The sequence below is a fragment of the Miniopterus natalensis genome, chromosome 7 (genome assembly GCF_054644295.1).
Source record: "Miniopterus natalensis isolate mMinNat1 chromosome 7, mMinNat1.hap1, whole genome shotgun sequence".
NCBI classification, from domain to species: Eukaryota; Metazoa; Chordata; class Mammalia; order Chiroptera; family Miniopteridae; genus Miniopterus; species Miniopterus natalensis.
This window is the reverse complement of record NC_142087.1, coordinates 14942683-14967502: the sequence shown is the minus strand read 5'-3', so window position 1 is coordinate 14967502 and position 24820 is coordinate 14942683. Positions and strand designations below refer to the sequence as shown.

Here is a 24820-nt window from a genome sequence, read left to right as displayed (position 1 = left end):
CAGTTATCTGTAACTATTGTTTTAGATCTAAAATAATCAGAAGTAATTCTAGATGAGGTAAGTATTTTGTTGCGCCTTTAGTTCCATATAGTTTTCTCTCAATCTATATATGTGTTTTCAGAATAACATTTTTACATCAAAATTATTTTGATAGAAAAAATTTTTTCTTCATTTTTCTGAACATTTGAAGGTGTATGTAGAGTACTTCTGGGAACACAAGTTTTCCTCACTTGGTTACTGGCTGTATGTTGGCTTAGAGATCCCTTTGATCTTCCTGGGATGTCCCATCAAAGGATGAATGTATCTCTGGTTTAGATTTTAAAACCTTGGGAAACTCTCAGAGAAAAATCCCTGTAGCTGAGTCATCACAGGGTTTACTTTCTGGGCTAGAGGATGTCAGTCATCCCGTTTGAGCTGAGTCTCAGTTCAGGGTTGGAAGCTTGTAGGCAAAGTCTGTCCTTTCTGACAGCGCCTGCTTTATTGTGACCACGTGGCTCAGCATGGAGTTCTAGATCACTGTAAGGGGTGCCGGCATCTTGACATGAGGCTGAATATCGTATTAGTTTCCTATTGCTGTTATTACAAATTACAACAAATTTAGTGGCTTAAAACAACCCAAATTTACCATCTTACAGTTCTGAAGGTTATAAAATCCATCTTACTGGGCTAAAAGCAAGGTGTCAGCGTGGCTGTGTTCCCTTTGGAGGTACGAGGGGAAAATCGTTTCTTGTCTTTTCCAGCTTCTAGAGGACTGAATTCTTTGGTTCACGGTCCTTTCCTCCATCTCTAAAGCTAGCCATGTAGCATGGCCAAATCTTTCTCTGACACCGACTCTCCTACCCACCCCTTCCACATTTAAACGATCCACGTTGTTACATTGGGCCCACCCAGATAATCCAAAATAATCTCCTAATTTTAAGGTCATCTGGTTAGCAACCTTAATTCCATCTACAACCTTGATTCTCCCTTTGTCCTGTAATATAACATTAACTAAGGCTCTAGGGGTTAGAGTGTGTACATTTTTAGGGGACTGTTATTCTGCTTACCATAAATATTATTAACACACTTTGTTTTTTCTACTTTTAGAACTGGCTCAACATTGTACATATAACACGTTTGTTGTTACTGTTGTAAATTTTTTATGTTGAGGGAGGAGAAGAGAAATATTTAGCTGAGATCAATTTGGGTTAAGATATATAGAAGCTGAAACACGAAGGCGTCTGGCATGTCATTTGCTGATTGACAGTACGGTTCTTTCATATTTATCTTTAACTAGAGTGCAAAGTACAAGGATATTTAGCTCATCTAACCCTAAGCACAGCCCACCCATCATGAGCCCTTACATGATTTTCTCTTCAAGTCATACCAGAAACAGAGCCCATCTAAGTCATCTAAGACCCTTTGAGTTTAACTTTAAAAAAATGACTTTAAGTTTTCCAATCCTGAATTATTTCTAGAGACCTGTGCCGACCACCTCTAAGGCCAGCCTGCTGAAACCACGTTCACTAATTATGAATTAACCATTTATTTCTCATTACTAACAGATGATCTTTCTTTTTTATCTTGTATACTACTGAGCCCTGGAGAAAATTCTCATTTTGGCATGTACTGAGGCCACAGATGCTATTCTTCTATTTTAGATCCATTTCTCATGGTATTATCTAACTATCAAAAAATGATAAAAAGAATTAAAACTTTGGATTCATTTTGATTTTATAAAATGATCTGAACACACTGCAGCAGAGAGACAAAACCATACATTGCTTATTTCAAATACTTTAATCTTTTAACAGCTCTGGGGGGGGGAAGAGAGTAATAGTCAAATGGCATACTTAAAGCTAATTCACTTACATCTTTATTGTTTAAGCAAATACAATTTATGAGCCCATATTAATTCACACTCTAGACATTTTAATGTTTTTGTGTAGTGTTTTACAGTTATTGTCCAAACACAAGAATAGAGGTCCAAATGTGTGTTCCCTAAAATATAAGACATTCCTAGTATACTGGGTCTCAGGAATGCAGTGGAATGAGAAGGAACAATAATGCATAGCAAATTGCAACCCAAATTGGATGAAAAGTAGATTCAAAAGAAACATATTTCTGAATTTATATCAACCTCTGAAAGAAGTGCTTACATGTTTTGTTACTGTGATATCATTTGCCTATTTTCTACGAGGTCATTTTTTAAAAAAAATTATCTTTATTGTTAAAAGTATTACAGGTGTCCCATTCCCCCCCCCCCATTGACCCCCTCTACCTCGCTCCCACCCCCTCCCCAGGCCTTCACTCTGTCATTGTCTGTGTCCATGGGTTATGCATAGATGCATATAACTTCTTTGGTTAATCTCCTCCCACCCTCCACCCCCCTTTCCTCTTCCCTCTGAAATATGATCTTCTGTTACATACATCAAAGTCTCTGGATCTATTTAGTTCATCAGATTCTTTTGTTCATTAGCTTCTTGTTAAAGAAGACCCTTCAACATTTCCTGTAGTGCTGGTTTGGTGGTGATGAACTTGTTTAGCTTTTCCTTGTCTGAGAAGCTCTTTATCTGACCTTCAGTTCTAAATGATAGCTTTGCTGGGTAGAGTAATCTTGGTTGTAGTTCCATGTTTTTCATCACTTTGAATATTGTTGGGAGCTGGTGACATGTCTGGACATGGTCCACTTAGTCTGAGGGTCTGGAGTCAAGGGCTTGACCCTCCCCACAAGTTCCCATGAGGAGCCGAGATAAAGATATCACCAAGGTCTGGGCTCATGCAGGAGGCAGGATATTTACTCTGAAAGAGTGTGTTTGTTTATGCAGCCTTGAAGGAACTACTTTGTATCTCCCTCACCTCATTACTAATTGTTTGTTACTTGCTATATAATAAAGGCATTGAAGCCATTTGGCACTGCTCCTCATCAGAGGACAGTCCTCCCGATCCCATAACTTTGTCTCTTTCATTCCCACCACTCGAACTCAGGTTTGTTTGTTTCTCAGGCTGGCTCCTGACAGAATATTTCTTGCCACACCCTTCTGGCCTGCAAGGTTTCTGTTGATAAATCAGCTGACAGTCATATGGGTGCTCCCTTGTAGGTAACTAACTGCTTTTTTCTTGCTGCTTTTAAGATTCTCTCTTTGTCTTTAACCTTTGGCATTTTACTTATGATGTGTCTTGCTATGGGCCTCTTTGGGTTCCTCTTGTTTGGGACCCTCTGTGCTTCCTGGACTTGTAAGTCTATTTCTTTCCCCAGGTAGGGGAAGTTTTCTGTAATTATTTTTTCAAGTAGGTTTTCAGTTTCTTGCTCTCTTTCCTCTCCTTCTGGCATCCCAATAATACAAATGTTGGGCCTCTTGAAGTTGTCCCAGAGGCTCCTTATGCTCTCTTCATATTTCTGGATTCTTTTTTCTTTTTGCGATTCTGGTTGCGTGTTTTTTGTTTCCTCATATTCCAAATTGCTGATTTGATTCTCAGCGTCCTCTACTCTACTGTTGATTCCATGTAAATTATTCTTCACTTCAGTTCGTGTAGCTTTTATTTCAAATTGGTACTTTAGTATGTCATCGATTTTCTCAATTATTTTCGTCATACTCTTACTAATATCCTTGAGCATCTTTATAAACAGAATTCTGAACTCTCTATCTGTTAGCTTGCTTGGATCTATTTCATTTGGTTCCTCTTCTAGAGATTTCTTCTGTTCTTTCTTTTGTGACATGTTTCTTTTCCTCCACATTTTGGCTGCTTCCAGGTGTTTGTTTCTATGTATTAGGTAGAGCTGCTATGTCTCCTGGAATTTGTCAAGTGGCTTTGTGTAGTAGGTGTCCTGTAGGGTCCAGTGGCTCAGCCTCCCCAGTCACCTGAGCTGGGCCTTCTAGGTGCTCCCCTGTGTGGGCTGTGTGCACTGTCCTCTTGTAGTTGAGCCCTGGTTGTTATTGCTGTCACTGGGAGGAATTGACCCCCAGGCCAACTGGCTGTGAGGACCAGCTGCAACTACAGCCGAAGAGCTGCTGTGCTGGAGACACCCCTATGGAGCAGGATTTACTTCTGTGGAGCTTTGGTTCACCAAGTGCTTCCCTTGAGTGTTACTCGTGGATGTGGTAGGGTTGTAATCCAGCGTGGTCAAGTCTGACCATCGGGTATATTGTCTCTAGAGCCTCCCTGGAGGTGCAAAGTCAGCCTGTGCCAGTGCCTTGCCCAGGGCCACCCAGCATGAGCTACACAGCAAACCGTAGTTGGCTGCTACTTGTTCTGGGCTTGGAGGTGTCCAGGAGGGGCCAAGCTATGAGCCAATGCAGCTGCCGCTAGTGCCAGGCCTGGGGCCACTTATCAAGCCGTATGGGGCACTCTGCTGCTTGTTTGAGAGATTTTAGGAAATCCTAAGCATGAGGCTCGAGAGGCCACTTGCACAGAAAAGCCCCTGGAAATGGCTTGGATGAGCCTGCAAGTAGGGAGGGGCGGGGCCTCCGGGAATCATGGGGCGGGGCCAAAGGTGTGAGTCAGGTGCTGGCGACTCAAAATATGGCGCCTGCCTGCGGGCTGTGTGCCAGGAGGACTCGCCACAGGAGCAACGGCCTCCGCCAGCTCTTCTGCCTGGGAGGAAGCCGCCCCTCCGCCTCTCGCCCCGACTTCAGGCAGGTTAGTTCCTCCCTGAGTGTCCCAGGTCCTTTCAAGCTGCTGCCGGGCGCTGGGCTCAGAGGGAGCATGTCTGAGGCCGTGCGCGGGCCCTTCAGGAGGAGCTGCTGGGGCTCCCGCAGCCTCCGCAACCCTCAGCCACAGTCCCTGCTGGTTTCACAGCCCGGAGTTGTGAGGATGTCTCTTCCCTGCCCTGGAGCCCTGGGCTGGGACCCCTCCCTCCTCCGGGAAACCTCCACCACCGAGATTCCCTCCCGGGTTTCAACCGGGGCCCCCGGTATAGGCCCGCTGCCGCGTCTCCAGGATTCAACCCTGATCCTCCCGCGTCTGCGCCCCTCCTACTGGTCTCGGTGCTTCTTTAGTTCCCTGGTTATAGGGCTTCTGTTCAGCCAGATTTCAGGAGGCTCTGAGGGATGGTTGTTCTGTATTTTAGTTGTAATTTTGATGTGGTTGCGGGCGGCGGCGAGTGCAGCTGTTACCTACGCCATCTTGTTTCTCTCTCCCTCATCTTTCATTTTCTTACTAATTTGTAAACATTATATATCATGGATATCAATTTTTTAATGGTATATAATGCATTTTCAAATTTTATTGTACTTTGTCTTTTAATCGTATACTGGTTTGCACCTTCTGCATGAATTTTGTTAAGAAGATGTGCATTTTGTATAGTCAAATCTGTCACTTTTATAAAATTTAATAATTTTCTTCTTGTCAGTATTATCTTATTTCCTTTGAGGTCACTTATTCCTATTGCTCATTTAAGTTCTTCTCTTTTATATTGCTTATTTTCCTGAAACTACCTGGTGGTATATGTATTTAGGCATAAAGGAAGGTCAATAAATGCAGCTGATACGGGGCTCCTCTGCATTGGTACGGGCTTGTTTTGCCAGTAGGCCTCTTTCTTGAATTGGAGGGATGAGCACAGACTGTGTGTGTATGAGTGTGTATGCTCAGGGAGTGTTTGTTGACTAACAGACTTTATTTTAAACTGAGTGTACTTTGAAAAGCAAGTAAGCTCACTTTGCTTTATCTTACCTCTTACCCAATTTCCAAAATAAATTATTTTTAGAGCAGAATATTTAGAAGGCTACACACCAAAATGTTAACAGAGGGAGGTGAGACTATGAGTGGTTTCTATTTTCTCATTTTTGTTTATCTGTGCGTCTGATTTTTTTCTAGCTAGAAATGTTAATTCAACTGTCTCTCATTCCCAAAACAAAGAACAACAAAAGAATCTTGCCTTGAACCGCAGTCTTTGTAAAAGGGAATTAATAATCCTACCTCTTGCCTAGATTCAGCCTGTCCAATAGTCTGGAAAGATAACATCTTAATTAGAATTCAGAGAATATTTAATAGAATTCAGAGAATATTTCTAAGAATGAAACATTTAAAGTTCATTTATAAGTAAGCTATTAGAACTTGTTTGTATTATGGACCACAGTGGGAGGTGCATGGGTGATTTTTTTTTTAAGTGACCATGGCTAAAAAGCAACATTTTATTATCCATCCCAGCCTACTCAAGCGGAAATCTATTGCTTAGTCAAGGAGGGCTTCGAAAATGAGAACATTGAGTGCTTACTTGTACCTAGTCAAGACTGCATAAAGGCTCTCGGAGTTGACACAGATAAACATAAACAATCACACTTAGGAATCTATTGAAGTAGGCAGGCAATATGACTTCCAGGATGTAATAATGTCATCTGTGGAAATCAGAAATATGAATTCTGTCAATACAGGTTGCTTTCTCAATATAGGTTGCTCTCTGAGTGGTGAGTAGGCTGTAAGCAGGTGGGTGGGGGAAGATGTCCAGCCAAGTTGATGACCAATAAATTTTGTGAGCAAAACAAAATCATGTATTTAAATATATTGTCATCCGTCTCCCAAAGATTGACCCGAAGAAGGCAGCTGAGGAGGCAGATTGCGCAGTGGTTAAGGCCTTTACTTTTCAGTTCATGTGGACCTGTGTTGATCCTAGTTCATTCTTTACATTGGGCACATGACCAGTTCCTTAAATTGTGGTTTTCCAATTTGAAAAAGAGTGGTATTAATTTCTACTTCATAGTGCTTTTGTGAGGATTTAAGTACTATAAATGTAAAAATATGTAATGCATTTGTCATCTAGTAGGTACACATTAAGAGGCCACAGAGCTGAGGAATGAGCTGAGACCAAGTGGGATACCCGGGGGGCTAGTGCATGTCTGGGGGGGCCACTGGCCAAATCTCATTCCTCATCTTGATATATCAGCAGCATGTCATATCCCTTCTCCTTGGCAAACTTAATTCACTCTGGTTACTGGAAAACTCATTCCTAACCCTAACCCTAACCCTAACCCCAGCTGTATGTTGTGATATGAGTTCAATCATCAACAAGTATTTAGCCGGCCTTCCCAAATTCCATTTCCTTCCAGGTGCTGTCACAGAAAATTTGGATGGGACCTGATTACTCCAAATTCAACGTTCTGGTGTCCAGAAATTGTAAAATGTGGGAGATAGAATTCTTTAGGCTACGTTTTAATTAACTTAATTACTGTCTTGGGGTATTTTATTTAGCAGTAATTTGTTCAGTGAATTTTGTAATTATATATTACGGATATAGCACGAGTTTTGTGTTGTGCACGAAGAACTCCAAACTGAAAAAAACCAGTGGCCTGCCTTGAGGGGCTCATAGATTATTCCAAATAAACAAATATTTGGAACATGACATGGTGTGACCACCAACAAAAATATGTACAAGATACAGTGGTAACAGAAAGAAGGGAATTTTCAGGGAAACTTTCACAGATATGGAGGTGATTGAGCTTGGTTTTGAAGGAAAATTAGGAGCTCAACAGGGCCAGTTAGGTGGATGGGATGGGTGAGCATAACATAATGTGTGAAGAGGGATTTAAATGTGCAAAGAAAAAGGTTATGTGAGTCACAAGTTGGGTAGGGGCACAGGCACTAATTTGGCAGAAACATAAGTGGTTCCATAAAATGGCCTGGGAGAGGTGAGCAGTTACCAGCAGTTCATGAGTTGAACACTGTGCTAAAGAAATGTGACCTTATTAAAGGCTTCAGTTGTAGGATTGAGTTGTACTGGATGGGCAAAACTTCATGGGAAATTCTGAAATAATATTAATTTAACTAACCAAAGCTAAAAGCAATATCTTTTTTTGTTTTGTTTTTTGTTTGTTAATCCTCATCTGAGGATATTTTTACATTGATTTTTAGAGAGAGTGGAAAGGAGGGAGGAGGGAGAGAGAGAGACAGAGGGAGAGAGAGAGACATATCAATTGGTTGTCTCCTGCACATGCCCAAGCCAACACTCTACCACTAAGCCACACTGGTCAGGGCGCTAAAAGCAATCTTATTCCTAGGTGATTTTCTGGACATTTCATACATTAAAAATTATTATTGGATGTGCTTATGCATCTACCTTGATTAGTTAATGATTTTATTAATCTTCTAAACCTGGTTACTTTTATGAGTGAAAGGTGGCACTAGCTGGATGGGACATTGGAACAATAGGAATAAACTAGGAATGTCCCACATGAACCAGACATAGGACCAACCAACTTTGACCCAAATGAGCTGATGGCCCAGGTGAAGAACTCATTGTTCCTGCTCTCTGGGAGCTCACATCCCGAGGAAGGAGAAGTGGGTGTGATGTGATGGAACGTTCTGTGACTGAGAACTCCATATTTGGGAATGTAGGTGGGGGTGGGCTTGGATTTCCTGTTAATCCATGTGGGTTAAAATGAGAGCTCAGAAAGCTGATAGCACCCAAAACTCTGGCTCATCTTGAAAGACCCTGTGTGACACAGATCACTGAACAAAGAGGTCCTGCTGCCTATTTCTCTTGGGAAGTCTGTAAACATGAAGCTGTTTCTGGTTCTCATTATTTTGCTGTTTGAGGTGCCCACAGGTAACTTGTCCAAATGTACCATGATATCCTAGGAGATATTATTTTCCATAGGAGTGGGGTCAGGGCTTTAAAATTATTGGTATCTTGCCAGTATGATCAAAAGTACCCACTGTCCTGGGTTCCTGACTTGAGTCTGTGTCTTAGAAGAGAACATCTAGAGAGGTAACGAGATCAGGGTCATACTCTTAGAATCCTCTCCCAAGGTAGGAATGAGCTCATCGTCTAGAATTATCTTTATAATGTAAAACAAAGCTTTCACCTAGGAGCCTTGCCATCTCTTTTTCTATCCAAGTTCATGTTCAGCCCATACTACAACAGCAATGCGAACAGCACAAGCTTTGGAGTCATGTAGCTATGAGGTAGAATATGTCTTCACCATTGACTGTTGTATGAATTGAGTGAATACTCACTTTGAACCTCAGTTTTCTCACCGGTTAAGTGAGTATAATGACTCTGTTTCGTAATAATTGTATTTCATGATCTTATAGATATGAAGTACCATGTTCTCCCTTGCTGCTGTAGGAAGGCATCTGGCCTTTTTGTGGCTCTAAAAAGACCTTTCTTATCTTCAGAGATGCTCCCTGGTTCTGAAATTTAGGGTGGGGAGAACCGTGTCTTTGTTCTTCATCTTTATTACATGGGCTTGTCCAAATTTGTGTACAGGGGCAAATAAAGATCTGGAAACAGGGGATTTAGGATCTCAGTGCAATGTTTGAATAGGTGACAGTTTGGATCTCTAGGGAGACCGGTATACATGGAATTGAATTTGATCCCTGGGTAACACATTTATCTGAGATCGAAAGGGGGAGAGAGAGAGAGATGGAGAGAGAGAGAGTGTGAGCAAGCATGTTATGGAGAAGCCATAGAAACTAAACAAGGGAAGGCGTTTTCAATGGTATTTATTGCTGAGACCTATGCGGTCTTGGCAGAGGGAGATTTCTGCTGCCCACATGAATAAGCGTGATACCCAGTTATACTGTTGACTTAAAAAGTCGTATCTTTGATATTCTTTTAAAAGTTAACTTGGCTCTGAATTGTACCATGGCGACAAGTTGGTACTCTCTAGAGACACTGAACTGGTGTAGTGCTGACTTTGGAGAATGAAAGAGTCGGATTTGTCGGGGTCCTAGGGGTGGGACTAGCTTCAGTCAATAACCATAAATTGTGTTCTCTCTTCTCTATTGTCACATAAGTTCTAATGTTCTCAGAGCCAATTGAGTATTGGCTAGGAGCTGGGAGTTTGGATGTCTTTAATTTGGGGTGATTTTCAAGGAGGAGGCTCTGAGTTTTCTTGTATCAGTATGATGAGGTTCACTTTGGGACCATGGGAGGCTATAGCTTGCGGGAAACCACATACCTCTTTCACTCTGCCTCAGCAGCTTATCTTGGTTTAATGTTGTTTCCTGTTCACAGATGCCACACAACTCCAAAAATGCTATGGTAATGTAGCAGGCTACTGCAGGAAAAAATGCAGAGTGGGAGAAATACAGGAAATGTTATGTCTAAATAAGAAATTATGTTGTATTAATGAAGAAGAAAACAAAAATTACCAGAAGAAGGAAGAGTTACTTCAGCTTTCACTGAAGAATAATCAGAAGTGGGACTATTCCATTTTACCCACTGTTACATTTGTTACAATCCAACTATAGATCGAGTGCTTGCTCCCCTGGTCTCTACTCTTTCTAAATCAAAAGTGCCACCTAATTCAACACTCTGGGGCAAGAGATTTATCTGTTTCTTCCTGTGAACTTGATTCTCCACATAATAAAGTCTTGTTCTTTCCCCTGGATTTATTTATTAATGTATTCACTCACTTTATTGAACACTTCAAATATAAATGAGTAATTATTATGTTCCAGGCATTAGGCTAGTAAGATGGGTGTTACAGAGATGAAGCGAATATGTTGGTAGATGTAGAAGTTAGCTTCTCCATTTTCATAGCATTTCAGGTATTACTCCTCTTTTTAAGGAAGTTTCTTATGTCTAAGCAGTTCTGAATGTCTCAACCTTGTGTGTGTAGGGATGAGTACAGAGGGTTTTTCTAACAGCCAAGAATTCTTTAGAGGAAGGCAAGATATTTGCACATTTTCATAACATTTATTGGGGCAGGTCTAATGGGCAGAAGTGACAGCTAGTGATAATTCCACTGCATCATTTGAAGCTCATTTAATGTGCATGCTCCATTTCCTTTTTTAGTAGCAATTAAAACATCCAGTTGACACAATTTTTAGAGATATATTACTCTTAGAATCTTTGAAAACATTGTATATTCTGTTTCAAGCTTGTGAAATTCACAAACTTTCTGCTCTAAGATTAATAAGGTCTGAGCATCTAATGTAAAATATGGTGATTATAGTTGATAACTCTGTGTTGTATAATTAAAATTGGCTAGGAGGGTAGAACTTAAATGTCTCCGCCCCCCCGCCCCACCCCCCAAAAGAGACAGAAAGATAAATACATATGTGTGGTGATGATTGTGTTAATTAACTAGATGGGGCAGTCTTTTCACAATATATACATATATCAGATCACAATGATGTACACTTTAAATATCTTACAATTTTGTAAGTCAATCATACCCTAATAAAGCTGAAATTAAAAATAAATTTAAAATAGTGTGAAATTTAAAGCCTTATAAATAAGGAGGACATATTTAAGAAGCTCTTCTTGAGCTAAATACAGTTTCAGTAAGTCGTGATGGTAGGAAATGCTCTCCAGGCGAACAGAACAGAACAGAACAGAACATTTTGTAGTACATCCATTGATGTTGCTTGGTTCAAGTACAGGTTAGGAAGCTTTCATGGAGCTAACATTTACTCATCTGGGAGAGATGGAATCAATGTGCCTGTTCCTCCACGCGCAGCTCTCCCTCTTGTTTCACTGGGAGCGTGTATTTAGGTGAATATGTAAACGTCGTCAGAGCCTACAAGGACCTGCCTTCTAGTAGCTGAGGCTTTTGAGAATTCTGGAGAAATGTATAGGAAACAAGGACTGGTCTGGAGTGCAGAATTTTCAATATTTTTTGTTGATGATTTCAGCATCATGGAAGCTAATAGGTAACTATTTCAACCTAATTATTAGAGGGTTTTAAAAAAAGGCTTAGATAGAAAGGACTTTCTTTACTGCAGCATTTCACAGGCTCCTGTGTTTTTCAGTCTTCCATCACTGTAGATAACCAGGGCCAATTTTAGAGTGGGTCCATTTAGTCACTGCACCGTGAAGATGGGTCTTGCCCAATTTCTTTAATCTGTGTGTGTCCTGTATTCTACTTCAGTCCATCGACCACTTAGGCACAAGAATCCTCTGGCGTGGTTAGTGTCAGATCACCCCGTGAAGTGTCTCCTGTGTTGGGAGAGAGGGGCATAGTGAACTGAACAGAAAATCAAGCCTTGAATTCCTTGGGTGGATGCAAACTTTGCTTTGATTTTCCCGGCTGTCCTCCTATACCCTCCATAGGCGTAGGAGGAGGGGTGTGGGCGGTGCTGTTGGATGTGTGTTTATTTGTCTACTTTATCATTGGTGATCCTCATCCAAAGGTATTGTTCCCATTGCTTTTCAGAAGAGAGGGAGGAAAGGAAGGAGGGAGGGGAGAGAAGAGAGACACATCCACTGGTTGCCTCCCGCACCCGCCAGAACTGGGGGCAGGGAGGGAACCTGCAACCCATGTACGTGCCCTTGACCGGGAATTGAACCCAAGACCCTTCCACGCTAGGGCCAACGCTCTAACCACTGAGCAGCACCAGCCGGGGCTGCTGTCACTGTTAGTGATCCTGTGACTTGGCTCTGTGGGACCAGGGCCTTAAAGATAACCAGAATGGGTGACAATGGTGATGATAAAAAATGGCTGCTCTGGAGGCCAGAAGCTGTCATCAAATTGAGTGTTGTTTTGGTCACTGCAATTTCCACGGGACAAAATTTTAAAGGAACAGATCTAACTGGGTGAAGGCTGGGTACCTTTGGAGGTAATGGTGAAATTCAACAGGTTAAACCATCTAACAGACTTCAATGTAACAATAGAAGCACTGAGCAAATCAAAGGCAGAATTTACGGAAATAAGTGAAGCTAAAACTAAAATCAGATCTCTAAGCAAACCCCTCCTTCAACTGACTGATGATGTATAAAAATGATGTAAAAAGCATCTGTTTATATTAAAAGCTTCCCAACTGATGCCACTCTTGTTGACATAAAAGAGTGGTTAGAAGATAAAAGTCAGGTACTGAATATTCAGATGAGAAGAACATTGTGCAAAGCACTTGAGGAGCCAACATTTGCTGTGCTTTATACCATTAAATCTGCTAAGGAGTTTTTCAAGAACACCTGGCCAGAAGAACAAAGATAGGGACCTTGCTTTTCAAAGATTACTTTAGGAAAAGAAAAGAAAGAAAGCAAAATAAAGTGAAAGCTAAACAAGAGCAAGAAAAAAAAAAAAAGTTAGCAGAAAATGCTGAAATGAAATCTGTAAAAGAAAAGATTGGATGGTTTACTGAAATTTTGGGGGAACTTAGATGGTCCAACCTGCAGAGAAGATTTACACATCCTTTCCTCAAGTCATGGTGAAATGAAATGGATAGATCTTGTCAGAGCAGCAGCAGAAGAATAATTCTATTTAAAGAAAAAGCTAAGGAAGCATTAGATAAAGCTGAAGATGCAAAAAACCATGTTAACTTACAGTTAAGGAATAAAGTGATGTGGGAAGCACTAGAGAGAGACGTGGAACATGAAGCACTGGAACAGATCACAGAAGAACCTCAAGAATCCCTAACAAATGGAAATCAGTAGGTCACAGATTTAAAAAAAAAGAAAGGGAAATAAAGCTGCCCAGGCTGGGTCAGCTGAAGGAAAAGTACAGTTTTAGGACAAGAGAACTAAATTTGATAGTGATGATGAAAGCTACAAAAATGGTACAACTGGACCAGAAAAAAAGAGCAAAGGGGAGAAACAAAGGAGAACCTGTATCAACACAACAGAAACCAGAAAATGGTGCTGGAGACAGAAGTTTAGTAAACACATTTAAAAAAAAAATTATTTTAATTGAATTTTAAGCTACTTCTGTCTTTGGAGGCTTTAAAAAAGAAAACCAAATTAGGTCCACTCTAAGGCCCAACTGTAGGAAAGGAATTTTGTTGAATTTTTTTTATGTGTGTATTCAGAGGATTTAAAAAAAATGTATGGTTCTGTTTGTATTATTTCAGATGATTCAGATATCAAAAGGTTCTTCCATTACATTGCCTTTGTAATGAGACTATATTCGTATAAACTAATAAAATATATACTGCATACAAGAAAAAAGTGGACAAAAGATCTGAATAGATATTTCTCCAAAGGAGACATATAAATGACCAATAAGCAAAAAATATGCAACATTAGCGGCCAGATAAATGCAAATCAAAACCACAGTGATTTACCACTTCATACTCACGAGGACTGCTGTTATCAAAAAGACATACGTTTTGGTGTGCACGTGGAGAACCTCCAACCCTCTGTACCCTGCAGGTGGGATGCAAAATGGTGTAGCCACGGTGGAAAACAGTCTGGCAGTTCCTCAGATGGTAAACAGATTTACCATATGATCTGACAATTACACTCCTAATTATATATGCAAGAAAATAAAAACATAGTCCATCCAAAGACTTGCACACAAATGTTCATAGCACCGTTATTCATAATAGCCTAGGTCACAGGCCTGTACCCTAGAGCTTTGGAAATGTACAAACTCATTCCTACCACCAAAATAAAAGAAAAAGTGCTGGGAAGTGAATTGCCTGACAGATGTTCAACACACCAGCTTGGAAATAAGAGTTCAGGAGCAGAGAACCTCTCTTTTAATGTGGCTGGAACAAGAATAGCTTTTCAGGGACAGATTCAGAGTAATTGGGCTAATCTTAGAAATACCACTAAGGGGAGAGCTGCCCAATTAGAAAAGGAATATAGGCTAATATGTTCAGGTTTGAGAAAACAATGAAAAGTGAAACTGCAGATTTATCTTTAAAATCTTTGGAACTTGACCTTGTAGGAAACAGAGGTACTTGAAAGGTTTGAGATAGAATGAAAATATCATAAAATTTTATTATAGAAATGTAGTTCAGAGAACAGTGTAGGGGCCAGGCCGAATGAAAGAAGAGTTCTGGAGGCAAACAGAACAGTTAGCTCTCTAATCTACCCACTTTGTTCTTTTAAAAAGTATGTTTTTATTGATTTCAGAGAGACGGAGGGAGAGGGAGAGAGAGATAGGAACATAAATGATGAGAGAGAACCATTGACTGGCTGCCTCCTGCACGCCCCCTACTGGGTGTTGAGCCTGAAACCTGGGCATGTGCCCTGACTGGAAACCGAACCATGACCTCCAGGTTCATGGGTCGATGCTCAACCACTGAGCCACACAGGCTGGGCTAATCTACGCACTTTTCCCCCTCACTACCTTGACTGTGGTCCAAACCACCTCTCACCTGGCCAATTGTAATAATCTTTTAATCTTTCCATATCTACTCCCAGTTACATTTTTTGCATTCAATACAGAGTGATTAAAAACTGCAGACCTGACCACATCATTCCCTGCTTAAAATATTTAATGGCTTCCTGTTCCTCTTTAGTTAAAGATCAAAATCTTTAACACGGCCGATCAGCCCTAATAAGTCTAGCTGGTCTCTGCCCAACTGCAACATTATCCTTTCTCCTGCTCTCTCCCAGGAGCCCTGTTTCTTCAAGTATGCCACATTCCTCTAACTCCAAGGCCCTGGCATACGGTGTTTTCTATGCATTGCGTTCTCTTTCTGTATCCCTTCCCCACCGGTTCTTTTTTGAAAAAACAACATCTACTCATTATTTAGCATTAGCTCAACTTTCATTTATTTGGTCAGTTCAAGCATGTGTCAATTGCTCCTTGAGTAGCAAGCAGGAAAGAGTTTGGGTAGTCAGTTGCTGGCTAGATTTTATGAAGCAAAGAAAATATTAATAGCAGTTGACACTACGTTATTGGAAGGTATGATGAGTGGGCCATGGCAAAATACAGGTAGTTTATTAAAGTTCCTTACGTTTTTATAAATCATTATATGATTTCCTCCCAACTGAGCTTGCTTTTCTCCTTTCTTGCTGAGTAGTGTTTCCTAATGACACTACTCAGTAAGAGTCAAGAATCAAGGACTTCTACCCTGGTCAGAGTCAAGAAATTCTTGTCTACTTTTTTCTGTTTAAAAATTCCAGCCTTGTATCCAGTTCAAAGGTCTTATCTTCCTACCTCTCTAATGCAGGTTAGAACTGTGACTTCAGTGGCTTGAAATGGAAGAAGGGGCATCTTCTGACTCTAAGGCACGTTCCCCTCTAAGACTGCCTCATACGGTTGGTTGTTTTAAACCCATCCTTGTTCACAAGATCACACACATTCAGGAGGACTTACACATATTCACTGACACACACAGGCCAACCTCAGACCCCTGTCTCAGGATCTTCTGAGGTCACTTCTTTCATTCGCTCACTGTTTTTCTGTGGCTTGATTTCCAACATCCCCTCTAGATTTGGAAGCTGCTGCGATTGCCTCGCCTGGAGGGTGGGAGTGACTGAGGATGGTGTGTGCTGCCCACAGGGTGTGCATCCCAGCATCCAGGCTGTGTGTGAGTGCAGCCAGGGCTGCTGTCTGCTTGGCTCTGGGACGCTCCTTCAGTCAGAAGAGCCAGGAGGGCATGTTACGCAGCAGCTGCATGACTCTTAATAACATATGCTTTGATTACCACATCAGCATACCCAGGAGTGGTGTGCTGGTGGGGCTTGGACCAGCTAGATGGAGCCCACTGTGAACATCTCTTCCCAGCTCCACTTTCAGCCACTTCACATTGGGGAAATAAGCTGTGTCGGAGAGTTTACACCAAGGAAGTGAGCAAATGCTTTAAATCAGGAAATCAGGTCCTTTCCCCACCCTGAGAGCTGCTTTATCAGCTCACAGTTGTTCAGATTGTACAGTCACGCCCTAACAGCTGTTTTGTTTTTTAAAACCTTGACGGAAGGTGACTTTTTTCCTAGTTCACTTTATTAGCCAGTAGGGAAACTGTTGGACAGAGTGGTCAGCCTTGGTGCAGGCAGTAAGGAGATACATTGTCTGTAATAAGTTTAAGAACAATACTAAAGCCCGGCCGGGCGTGCCTCAGCGGTTGAGTTTTGACCTAGGATCCAGGCAATTGGGGTTCGATTCCCGGTCAGGGCACAGGCCTGGATTGCGGGCTTGATCCCCAGTCGGGGGCATGCAGGAGGCAGCTGATCAATGACTCTCTTATCATTGATGTTTCTATCTCTGTCTCTCCCTCTCCTTTTCTCTCTCTGAAATCAATAAAGATATATTTTTTAAAAAAACAACAATACTAAAACCAGCTAAGTCTGCTTTTTATTATCACCATGTGCTGGCAGTTCTAAACTATGTCTGATTAAAATACTCCTCCATAAAAAACTTTTGTTGGTTTAAGTTCTAAACAATTGCTGCAGTAACTGTTGAGTTTTAATGGTATATATATATTTTATATATTTTTAATAGACTCTATTTCTAGAGCAGTTTTAGGTTCATAGCAAAATTGAGTGGAAGGTACAGGGAGTTCCCATATACCCCCACCCCCCAGCCTCCTGTCAACATCTGGCATTGATGAATCTTCACTGGCACATCATCACTCAAAGTCCGGAGTTACTTTTGTGTTCACTCTTAGTGTGGCACATTCTATGGGTTTTGGCAAAATCATTACAGTATCTACAGTATAGAATCATTTTATTGCCCTGAAATTTCTCTGTGGTTCACCTGTTCTTCCCTCCCTGAACTCTTTACTGTCTCCATAGTTTTGCCTTTTCCAGAATGTTGTATAGTTGGAATCATGCAGAATGTAGCCTTTTTAGATTGACTCCTTTCACTTAGTAATGTGCATTTAAGGTTCCTTCCTGTCTGTTCATGACTTGATAACTCATTTCTCTTTAGCAGTGAATAATATTCCATTGTCTGGAGTTACCACAGTTTATTTTTCCATTCATTTACTGCAGGGCATCTTGGTTTCCTCCAAGTTTTGGCAATTATGAATAAAGCTGCTATAAACACCTGTGTGCAGGTTTTGTGTGGAGAGTTTTTAGCTCATTTGGGTAAACACCAAGGACTGCAGTTACTGGATTGTATGGTAAAGTGTGTTTAGTTTTGTAAGAAACTGCCAAAATGTCTTTCAAAGTGGCATGTCCCATCTTGCAGTGAATGAGAGCTGTATTCCACATTCTTGCCAGCATAACACTCAAGTATTACACTCAAGTGTAATACTTTTTCTGGATTTTGGGCCTAATACTGCAATTCAGACCAATTCCTAGGTCCTTTACATTTTCTCCAAACTCCAAATGTCCCCAGGCACCAAAAGGATGCATTACTAGTGGTAACACACAAAACAACAATAGAGGCATGGATACATGGAAGAGACTCACAGCTGTCAGAAGGGAGAGGGGAGAGGGAGACTGGATGAAAGAAGGTGAAGGGATCAGCCAAAGAACAGGTGTGCATAACCCACAGACACAGACCACAGCGTGGTGATGGCCAGAGGGAAGGGGTGGCAGGGGCTGGGTGGAGGTGGGCAAAGGGGCTGGGAATGGGGACATCTGTAATAGTGTCAACAATAAAAATAAAGTTAAAAAAGCAAACAACAAGGAAACTGCTCTGTTTTGGAATTATATATTTATGCCTACCTCCACCTTACACAGTGAGCTCCACCTTAATGGCATCTTCTCATCTCTCTCTGCCCAGTTCACTGATTTTACACAGGAACTAAAGAAATCAGACTACCCATAGTTCAACTTCGGATGTTCTGTTCATAAACCAAAGTGCATGTATATTCTCCTGAAATGTCCTGTCTTTTCTGGTTTTCTTCCATTTGTTGATTTCAATCTGTTCACTCGGATCACCTTCTCTACTATCGGTCACCTATTGAAATCTGACACATTTCACAAGGCAGCACTTTAAACTCACTCATGAATTTCTCCTGAATACTCGGCTTCTCCATCCCCTCTCCTGATTACATGTCTACTTTCCTGAGTTTCTTGTTTTAGTTTTCCATATCATAGATTTATTATTATTTTTTTAGTGTACTGGTTATATCACCTTTTCAAGGGGGAGGTTCTGAGTTGTCCTTGTCAGCTCATCACTTGGTATATTGAGTGTTCAGTCATGGGTTAAAGAAGAAATAAGTCAGAAAACTGGCAATGAACTTTATTAGAATCTGCTTTAAGGTTTTCTGAGGATTAAGGAACCAGATGGGAAAAGACATGGATTTCTTCACCTTAGGATATTGGAATAGGTTAAGAAATAAATAAATGGAGAATTGTACTTAATTTATCGGGGACTAAAGAACTTTCTATGTATGTATCATAATCTTTTTTTTTTTTTTTTAAATACATCTTTATTGATTTCAGAGAGAGATAGAAACATCAGTGATGAGAGGGTCGTCATTGGTCCGCTGCCTCCTTCATGCCCCCGACTGGGGATAGAGCCTCAACCCGGCCATGTGCCCTGACCAGGAATTGGACCGTGATCTCCTGGATCCTAGGTCGATGCTCAACCTCTGAGCCATGCCTGGCCGGGCTATCCATTGTAATCTTGAGGAAAGGTTAGTGCGTATGTCATTAGCTTTGGACGAGGTGTCTGTGTAATTCTTTTACGTGCTTCCAGTTCCACGACACTAAGGCAACAATATCTCCCATTTTCACATAATACTTCCCGTACTTCAGTTATTTTGCATATTTTCCTGCAGTGTCCTTGTATATATTGATCCCAGCATTTCTTAAGTTGTTCAGTTACTGTGCACATGAAGAACAATAGGCCAAGGTCAGTGTTTGAGACTGAAAGGCAACTGTGGAACATGGGGAGGGTAGAGGATGCTTGTAGGGATTAGGTGTATGGGGAGATTCACAAGGCAGATACCTGTGATGTCCCACAGAGTGTGCCCTGAGAGGGTAAACCTCAGTGTATCTGTCCTTGTGATCACTCCTATTTAGCCCTCCAAGGTTTTGGGCTTCCAGCCAATATCTGATTACTCCACCAAGAACATCAGATCTTGTTTGGGAAAATATAGGAGCTGAATCCTTGACTTCAGGGTATGGCACTATGCTCCATCAGGGAATCTCCGCAAACCTTCCTCTGTTTGAACGTTCCCGGGCATTAATTTTTTATCACTGCTCCACCTCTAATACCCAGAGTATAATAACTTTTTACTGTGTATCTATGTCTGGGTCAAACTATGCTCTTGGGTTCATACTCACTTCCATGGTCAAGAATGACTTTCTTGTCCAGTCAGGTGTTTTTTCCCCTCAGTAACCTTCCTCCCCTGTTAGTTCCAGCACTGTCCATTTGGCCACTGCCTACCTTCCTTTGGCTCCTGTGTCACTGCAGTAATCTTGGGCCCGTCTTATCCCTCTGTGATTCCTTCTCCTTCCTCTACCTCCAGTCGCAAGAATCCCTCCAGTGTTCAGCCCCAGACCTTTGCTCACCTTGATATATATCCTTTCCTTTAGTGATCCTAAATACTTTCAATCATCTAAGAGTTAGGATGTTCAAATTTTGGTTTCTGGGCTGGCACAGTCTCCTGAAATAGGCCCCAGAGGATGAAGGCTGAGAACAAAGATGCTGCTTCCAACCCCAGGTTCTAGAACTCCTTAGATTTTTGGGAATGTAAGGGGCAGGGGACAGACCATTACTATTACTATCATAAGAGACAGTTGTAATAGATAAGGTTTTGAAAGAGAAAAGAAAAAACTAATTTTAAGCTCTTAGTATGTGGCAAACCGTATGCTAGGTGCTTCACAAATGTCATATTATTTAATAAGGCCCTCACGAGTCAGGTGTCATTATCTCCTCCATTGAGGAAACTGAGGCATAGAGAGTTTTCACTGTTTATCCAAAGTCGACAAACTAGTAGTAGACATTGAAGGCCTGTTTCTCAAACCTGACTCCAAAGTTTGTGCTTTTTCCACTATTCACACACTGTAGTATAACAGACTAATATCTCTGTCTGTCTGACAGTATGGTTGCATACCCAGAGTAAAAACTGTATCCAAAGAAATAAGGGCTTCCCTAGATATTGGACTCACTGTTTTCTACAATGAGACCTTCCCAGAGGAAATGATGGTCTCTTTTCAGCTCTGAGTACTCTTTCTTAAGAACCGTACCATGGTAGAAGGCCTCAGGAAGAGAGAATTTCTGATGATGTTGGGTGGGCTTCAGCCATCCATAGGGGACCTACTTCCTTCTATTGTGAATTATAAAATTACCTTGGGTTCTTAGAAATGCTCCATCCCATTTTTGATTTGTGTGAGCCCCTGGAAAACTCTGGGTTACCTGTGGGCTTCTGGAACAGCAGAATTGCAATGATCAGGAGGAACCTCATGGCCAGGCTTCCCAAAGGAGGTGGCAGCCAAAGCTCTTGGTCCAATGAGTTGCACACCATGTCACCTTCCTCAGAGGCTTGGATTCTTATGCGCTGAACCAGAACAGATGGTATGATACGAAGGGTATCCCCAAACTTATGATCTGTGGACTTTGTATCATGTGGGCAGGCACTGGAAATTTGAGGCCACCCACTCTACCCCTACATGGCATCAGACAGCATGTTCTATTCCACCACACCTGATGCTATTCTGTGGGCTATGGACTACTGGTAAGAAGAACCTGTGCTTTCTCTACTTTGGCTGTCTGCCCAGATAGACCAACGTAGACATGTACTCACTTTTAAGAATGAATGAGTTAATATAAATAATGAAGCCTATTCCATTTACTGCATTCAGCTTAGTCTAGGATCTCTGGGTGTTGTGTCTATCACTTTAGTCAATCCAAATGGAAGCCAATTTTTATTTCCACATCCTAGATTAATTATATACAGACAAGCAATATACAATGATGGAGGAATAATAGGATGACTCCAATACAAATTTCATTTAGAAACAGCAAAAAATGGAGAAAAGACAGAGATAACAGCATAAAACATTGTCCTAATGAACATGCAGAAATAGTCAGGTACTGTATGTTTTAAAAATTCTTGTGGCACACTGGTGTGCCTGCCATGGTTGAAAATTACCCATCAGTGTAGAGAATTCTTTAGTCAATTTTTATTCGTTCTGTTCTGATCTCTGTGAAGGTTTCCCTTGTTCATTGACCTCAGTGGCCATACCTTGGAGACTGGGCTGGGGTGATTCTTCTGGGGATTCTGCTACTTTGGCAACATGTTTCCTACTAGTACAGGTTTAGGAAACGGTATGAATGAATTTGTTACCCAGGCTTTGATTTCTGTGTCATTATAACTCTTTTGAAAGATTAACAGACTTTCTTTCAAGTTGTTCTCAGTCATCTTCATGTCTAAGACCCACCCATAAATCCTTTGAATCATGACAGTTTATCTGAGATCCCAACCAGGGCACTGGTATCGATAAACTTTCGGAGATTTTACCATCTCTATAGCAGCCCTTAGCTTAACAGCCTCTCACTCAGGCTCTGACTGCACGTAGTTCAACACAATAGCTTCTGGATAGTGTAGGTGAACTAATTGAGATTGATAACCATGCATTTATACTGGAATTGATGTATGCTTTTGTGTAAGGCCACCAGCAACACTCATCTTTCTAAATGCAGAAGAGAGTTGGGTTAATACAGGGTTGTGGTGTGCCCAAGGAACCAAATGACCAAAAGAAGAGAAACAAAGGAGTCCTAGTTATTGGCTATAGAGTTAGGAAGTAAATCATGGACTCTGTTCTTGATAAGGAGAGAAATATAAACAGGGCAGGGCTGATAAATTGATCTTTGAGTTTTGAAGGTGACTTTATTTATACTAACAAAATGTATTGCCCTTGTGATGGAGAGGACATTCTGTACCTAACCTGAGAGAAGAACATTCTGTACTCCTTGATTAGAAAACTCGCATTCCTTTGTCCCACAGGTAACATTAAGGCTGCATCTTAGAAAAAATGGGGTCTCTCTACTCCCACTTCAGTAATGTGTGTGTGCTCTCATGTGTGTGTGTGCATGTGTGTCTGTTTTTCTGTCCCATTGTCAGAGAATCTATGAGGCTAGATCTCCGAGATTGATCCCATGAGAGTCTTCTTTCCCCCAAAATCTTCTTAGAGCTTGAACAGTAGGTGTTCCCATGAGCATGATGGGATGAGTACAGAACACGATGTTTCTTAATAAGGAAGAAATCACCAGTTAGTACTTACTGTTACATCTAAGGGCCTCAAAAATTTGGGACTTTTAAAAGTACAAATTGTTTTAGTGTACTACTTATAAAAGGACATAAGTATAATAAATTTCTGGATAATTCACCCACCAAGCTCCATGGAGTTCAGGAGGTAGGAGAGCAAATAATAGTTGACCATTGAACAATGCGGAGGTTAGGGTTGCCAACCTCCCACAGTCGAAAATCCACCTATAACTAGGTGTTGGATTATTTAAATGGGTCAGTCAGGGAAGTTGTGTTTGTTTGAAAGATTTTTGTTTCATTTTTCTTTTTATGTCTATTAAAAACAATATTTAAAAATAGTTTTATTGTGTAACATGTACTTTATTGAGAAGAATCAGGAAATATAAAAACAGAGAAAAAGGCAATAGCCAGCAGCATTACTACTATTTAAAGAAAACATCTGGAAACGTGTTGCATAGCATTCTAAAATTTTTCTTTAATAGAATGAAAATGGCTTTGTTGTGTAACGCAAATATCAGTTTATGGAATTTTCCTGATTAACAGGAAAGATGTAGTTAAACTGTCTCACACTTCCACCAACTGCATGGCTTTTGAAAGTCTAGCATCCGTCAGACCTCTGCTATCTTCAGAAATGTTTACATTCTCAGGGATACACTGGCTTCCAGAATTCCGTCTTCATGTGCTAACCAACTTGTACCATACCCATTCTTCCAGGTGCAAAACTCTCCCTTGAATTCCAGCAAAAATAAAATCACACATACTAAGAATTTTGGAGTTTATCAGAACTTATGCAAGAGTTTGGGAAGGTGGATTACTGAGAAGGCGATTACCTGGAGTAACACAATCAAATTTCAAAATGACTAGAAGACATCAGTGATCTTAAGTGAAATGCCTTCGTCCCAGTAATGGTGAGTTCGCTCGGCTTCACCTAATCTTCTCATTAGCTCATTGGCTTTTAAAATTGTTTTTCCTTTTCCATCCCCTTCACTCAAACTTTCTTTTCAAAATTGCCCCCAAGCTCTTTTATATATTATGGAATAGTTTTTAGTGTCTACTGGCTACATAAGTATTTCCTTGGCTTTAATCCCTAGAGGTGATTAGGCGGATTCATGAAACAGGACTTTCCTAAGACTTTTAGTAAATATTGTCAATTTGGTTTTCAAAATGGTTGTGCACATTTTGTAGTTGAGGAGAGCGTGTTTTCTTAGCCTCCTTGCCAACAGTAGACATCATCATTTCCTTTTCCTTTTAGACTTTTCTAGGGCAGGTTTTAATGGCTAAATTGGTTCAGATAATCAGGTGGAGTGCTCCTGTCAAAGGACATGAGTGGGTCTCAACCTCATTGGTTCTTCATAACAACAATTTTATGTATGCCCGATCTGATTCTGAGGCAGCAACATTCAGAACTAGGAGTTTATTGGGATGATTTCTCAAACTTGGGTAAGGTGTTCTCACGAATAAGGACTAATTATGAAAGACCCGTAAGTGCTGCCCCTTTCATCAGGTAGATTAATTTTCTTGTAGCTTAGGCAAGTATTGCACTTATGCCCGAGCAGAGGGCTTGCCTGCCCTGGGTCTTGAGCCCTAGAGAGACCTATTCTGGCCCTCATCTGCCTGCATCTCTTGCCCCAGGTGTTGTATCAGTGAAAATTCTGCTACATGGGATGTTTGATATTTTGCTTTCTATGTTTTCTTCTAGGATTTGTATGGTTTCATGACTTACATTTAAGTCTTTTATCCATTTTTAGTTTATTCTTGTGTACAGTATAAGTTGTTGGTGGTGTTTCATTTTTTTGCATGTATCTGTCCAGTTATCCCAGCACCATTTATTGAAGAGATTATCTTTACTTCATTGTATGCTCTGGCCTCCTTTGTCATATATTGAGCGTAATGGCTTGGGTTGGTTTCTGGATTCTCTGTTTTGTTCCATTGATCTAGATGCCTGTTCTTGCGCCAGTACCAGGCTGTTTTGATTACAGTGGCTTACTGGTATAACTTGATATCTGGTATTGTGATCCCTCCAACTTTGTTCTTCTGTCTCAAGATTGCTGCAGCTATTTGGGGTCCTTTTTTGGTTTCATTTTGATGGGGCAGGCCAAGATGATGGGGCAGG

General features: G+C 41.0%; 2 protein-coding genes and 1 pseudogene across 2 annotated transcripts; 2 read left to right on the top strand and 1 right to left on the bottom strand.

Annotated features, from left to right (window-relative positions):
• The first annotated feature begins 8472 nt into the window (after window positions 1-8472).
• Window positions 8473-10170, top strand: DEFB128 (defensin beta 128). The gene is made up of 2 exons (XM_016200553.2): window positions 8473-8521; window positions 9935-10170. Exons 1-2 carry the CDS (start codon window positions 8473-8475, stop codon window positions 10168-10170), a joined length of 285 nt encoding a protein of 94 aa, XP_016056039.1.
• A 2165-nt stretch (window positions 10171-12335) lies between these two features.
• Window positions 12336-13563, top strand: LOC107527729 (lupus La protein homolog pseudogene; annotated as a pseudogene).
• A 5540-nt stretch (window positions 13564-19103) lies between these two features.
• DEFB127 (defensin beta 127) lies at window positions 19104-20904 on the bottom strand. The gene is made up of 2 exons (XM_016200555.2): window positions 20856-20904; window positions 19104-19318 (listed from the first exon to the last, which is right to left on the bottom strand). Exons 1-2 carry the CDS (start codon window positions 20902-20904, stop codon window positions 19104-19106), a joined length of 264 nt encoding a protein of 87 aa, XP_016056041.2.
• Between the last annotated feature and the right edge of the window lie 3916 nt (window positions 20905-24820).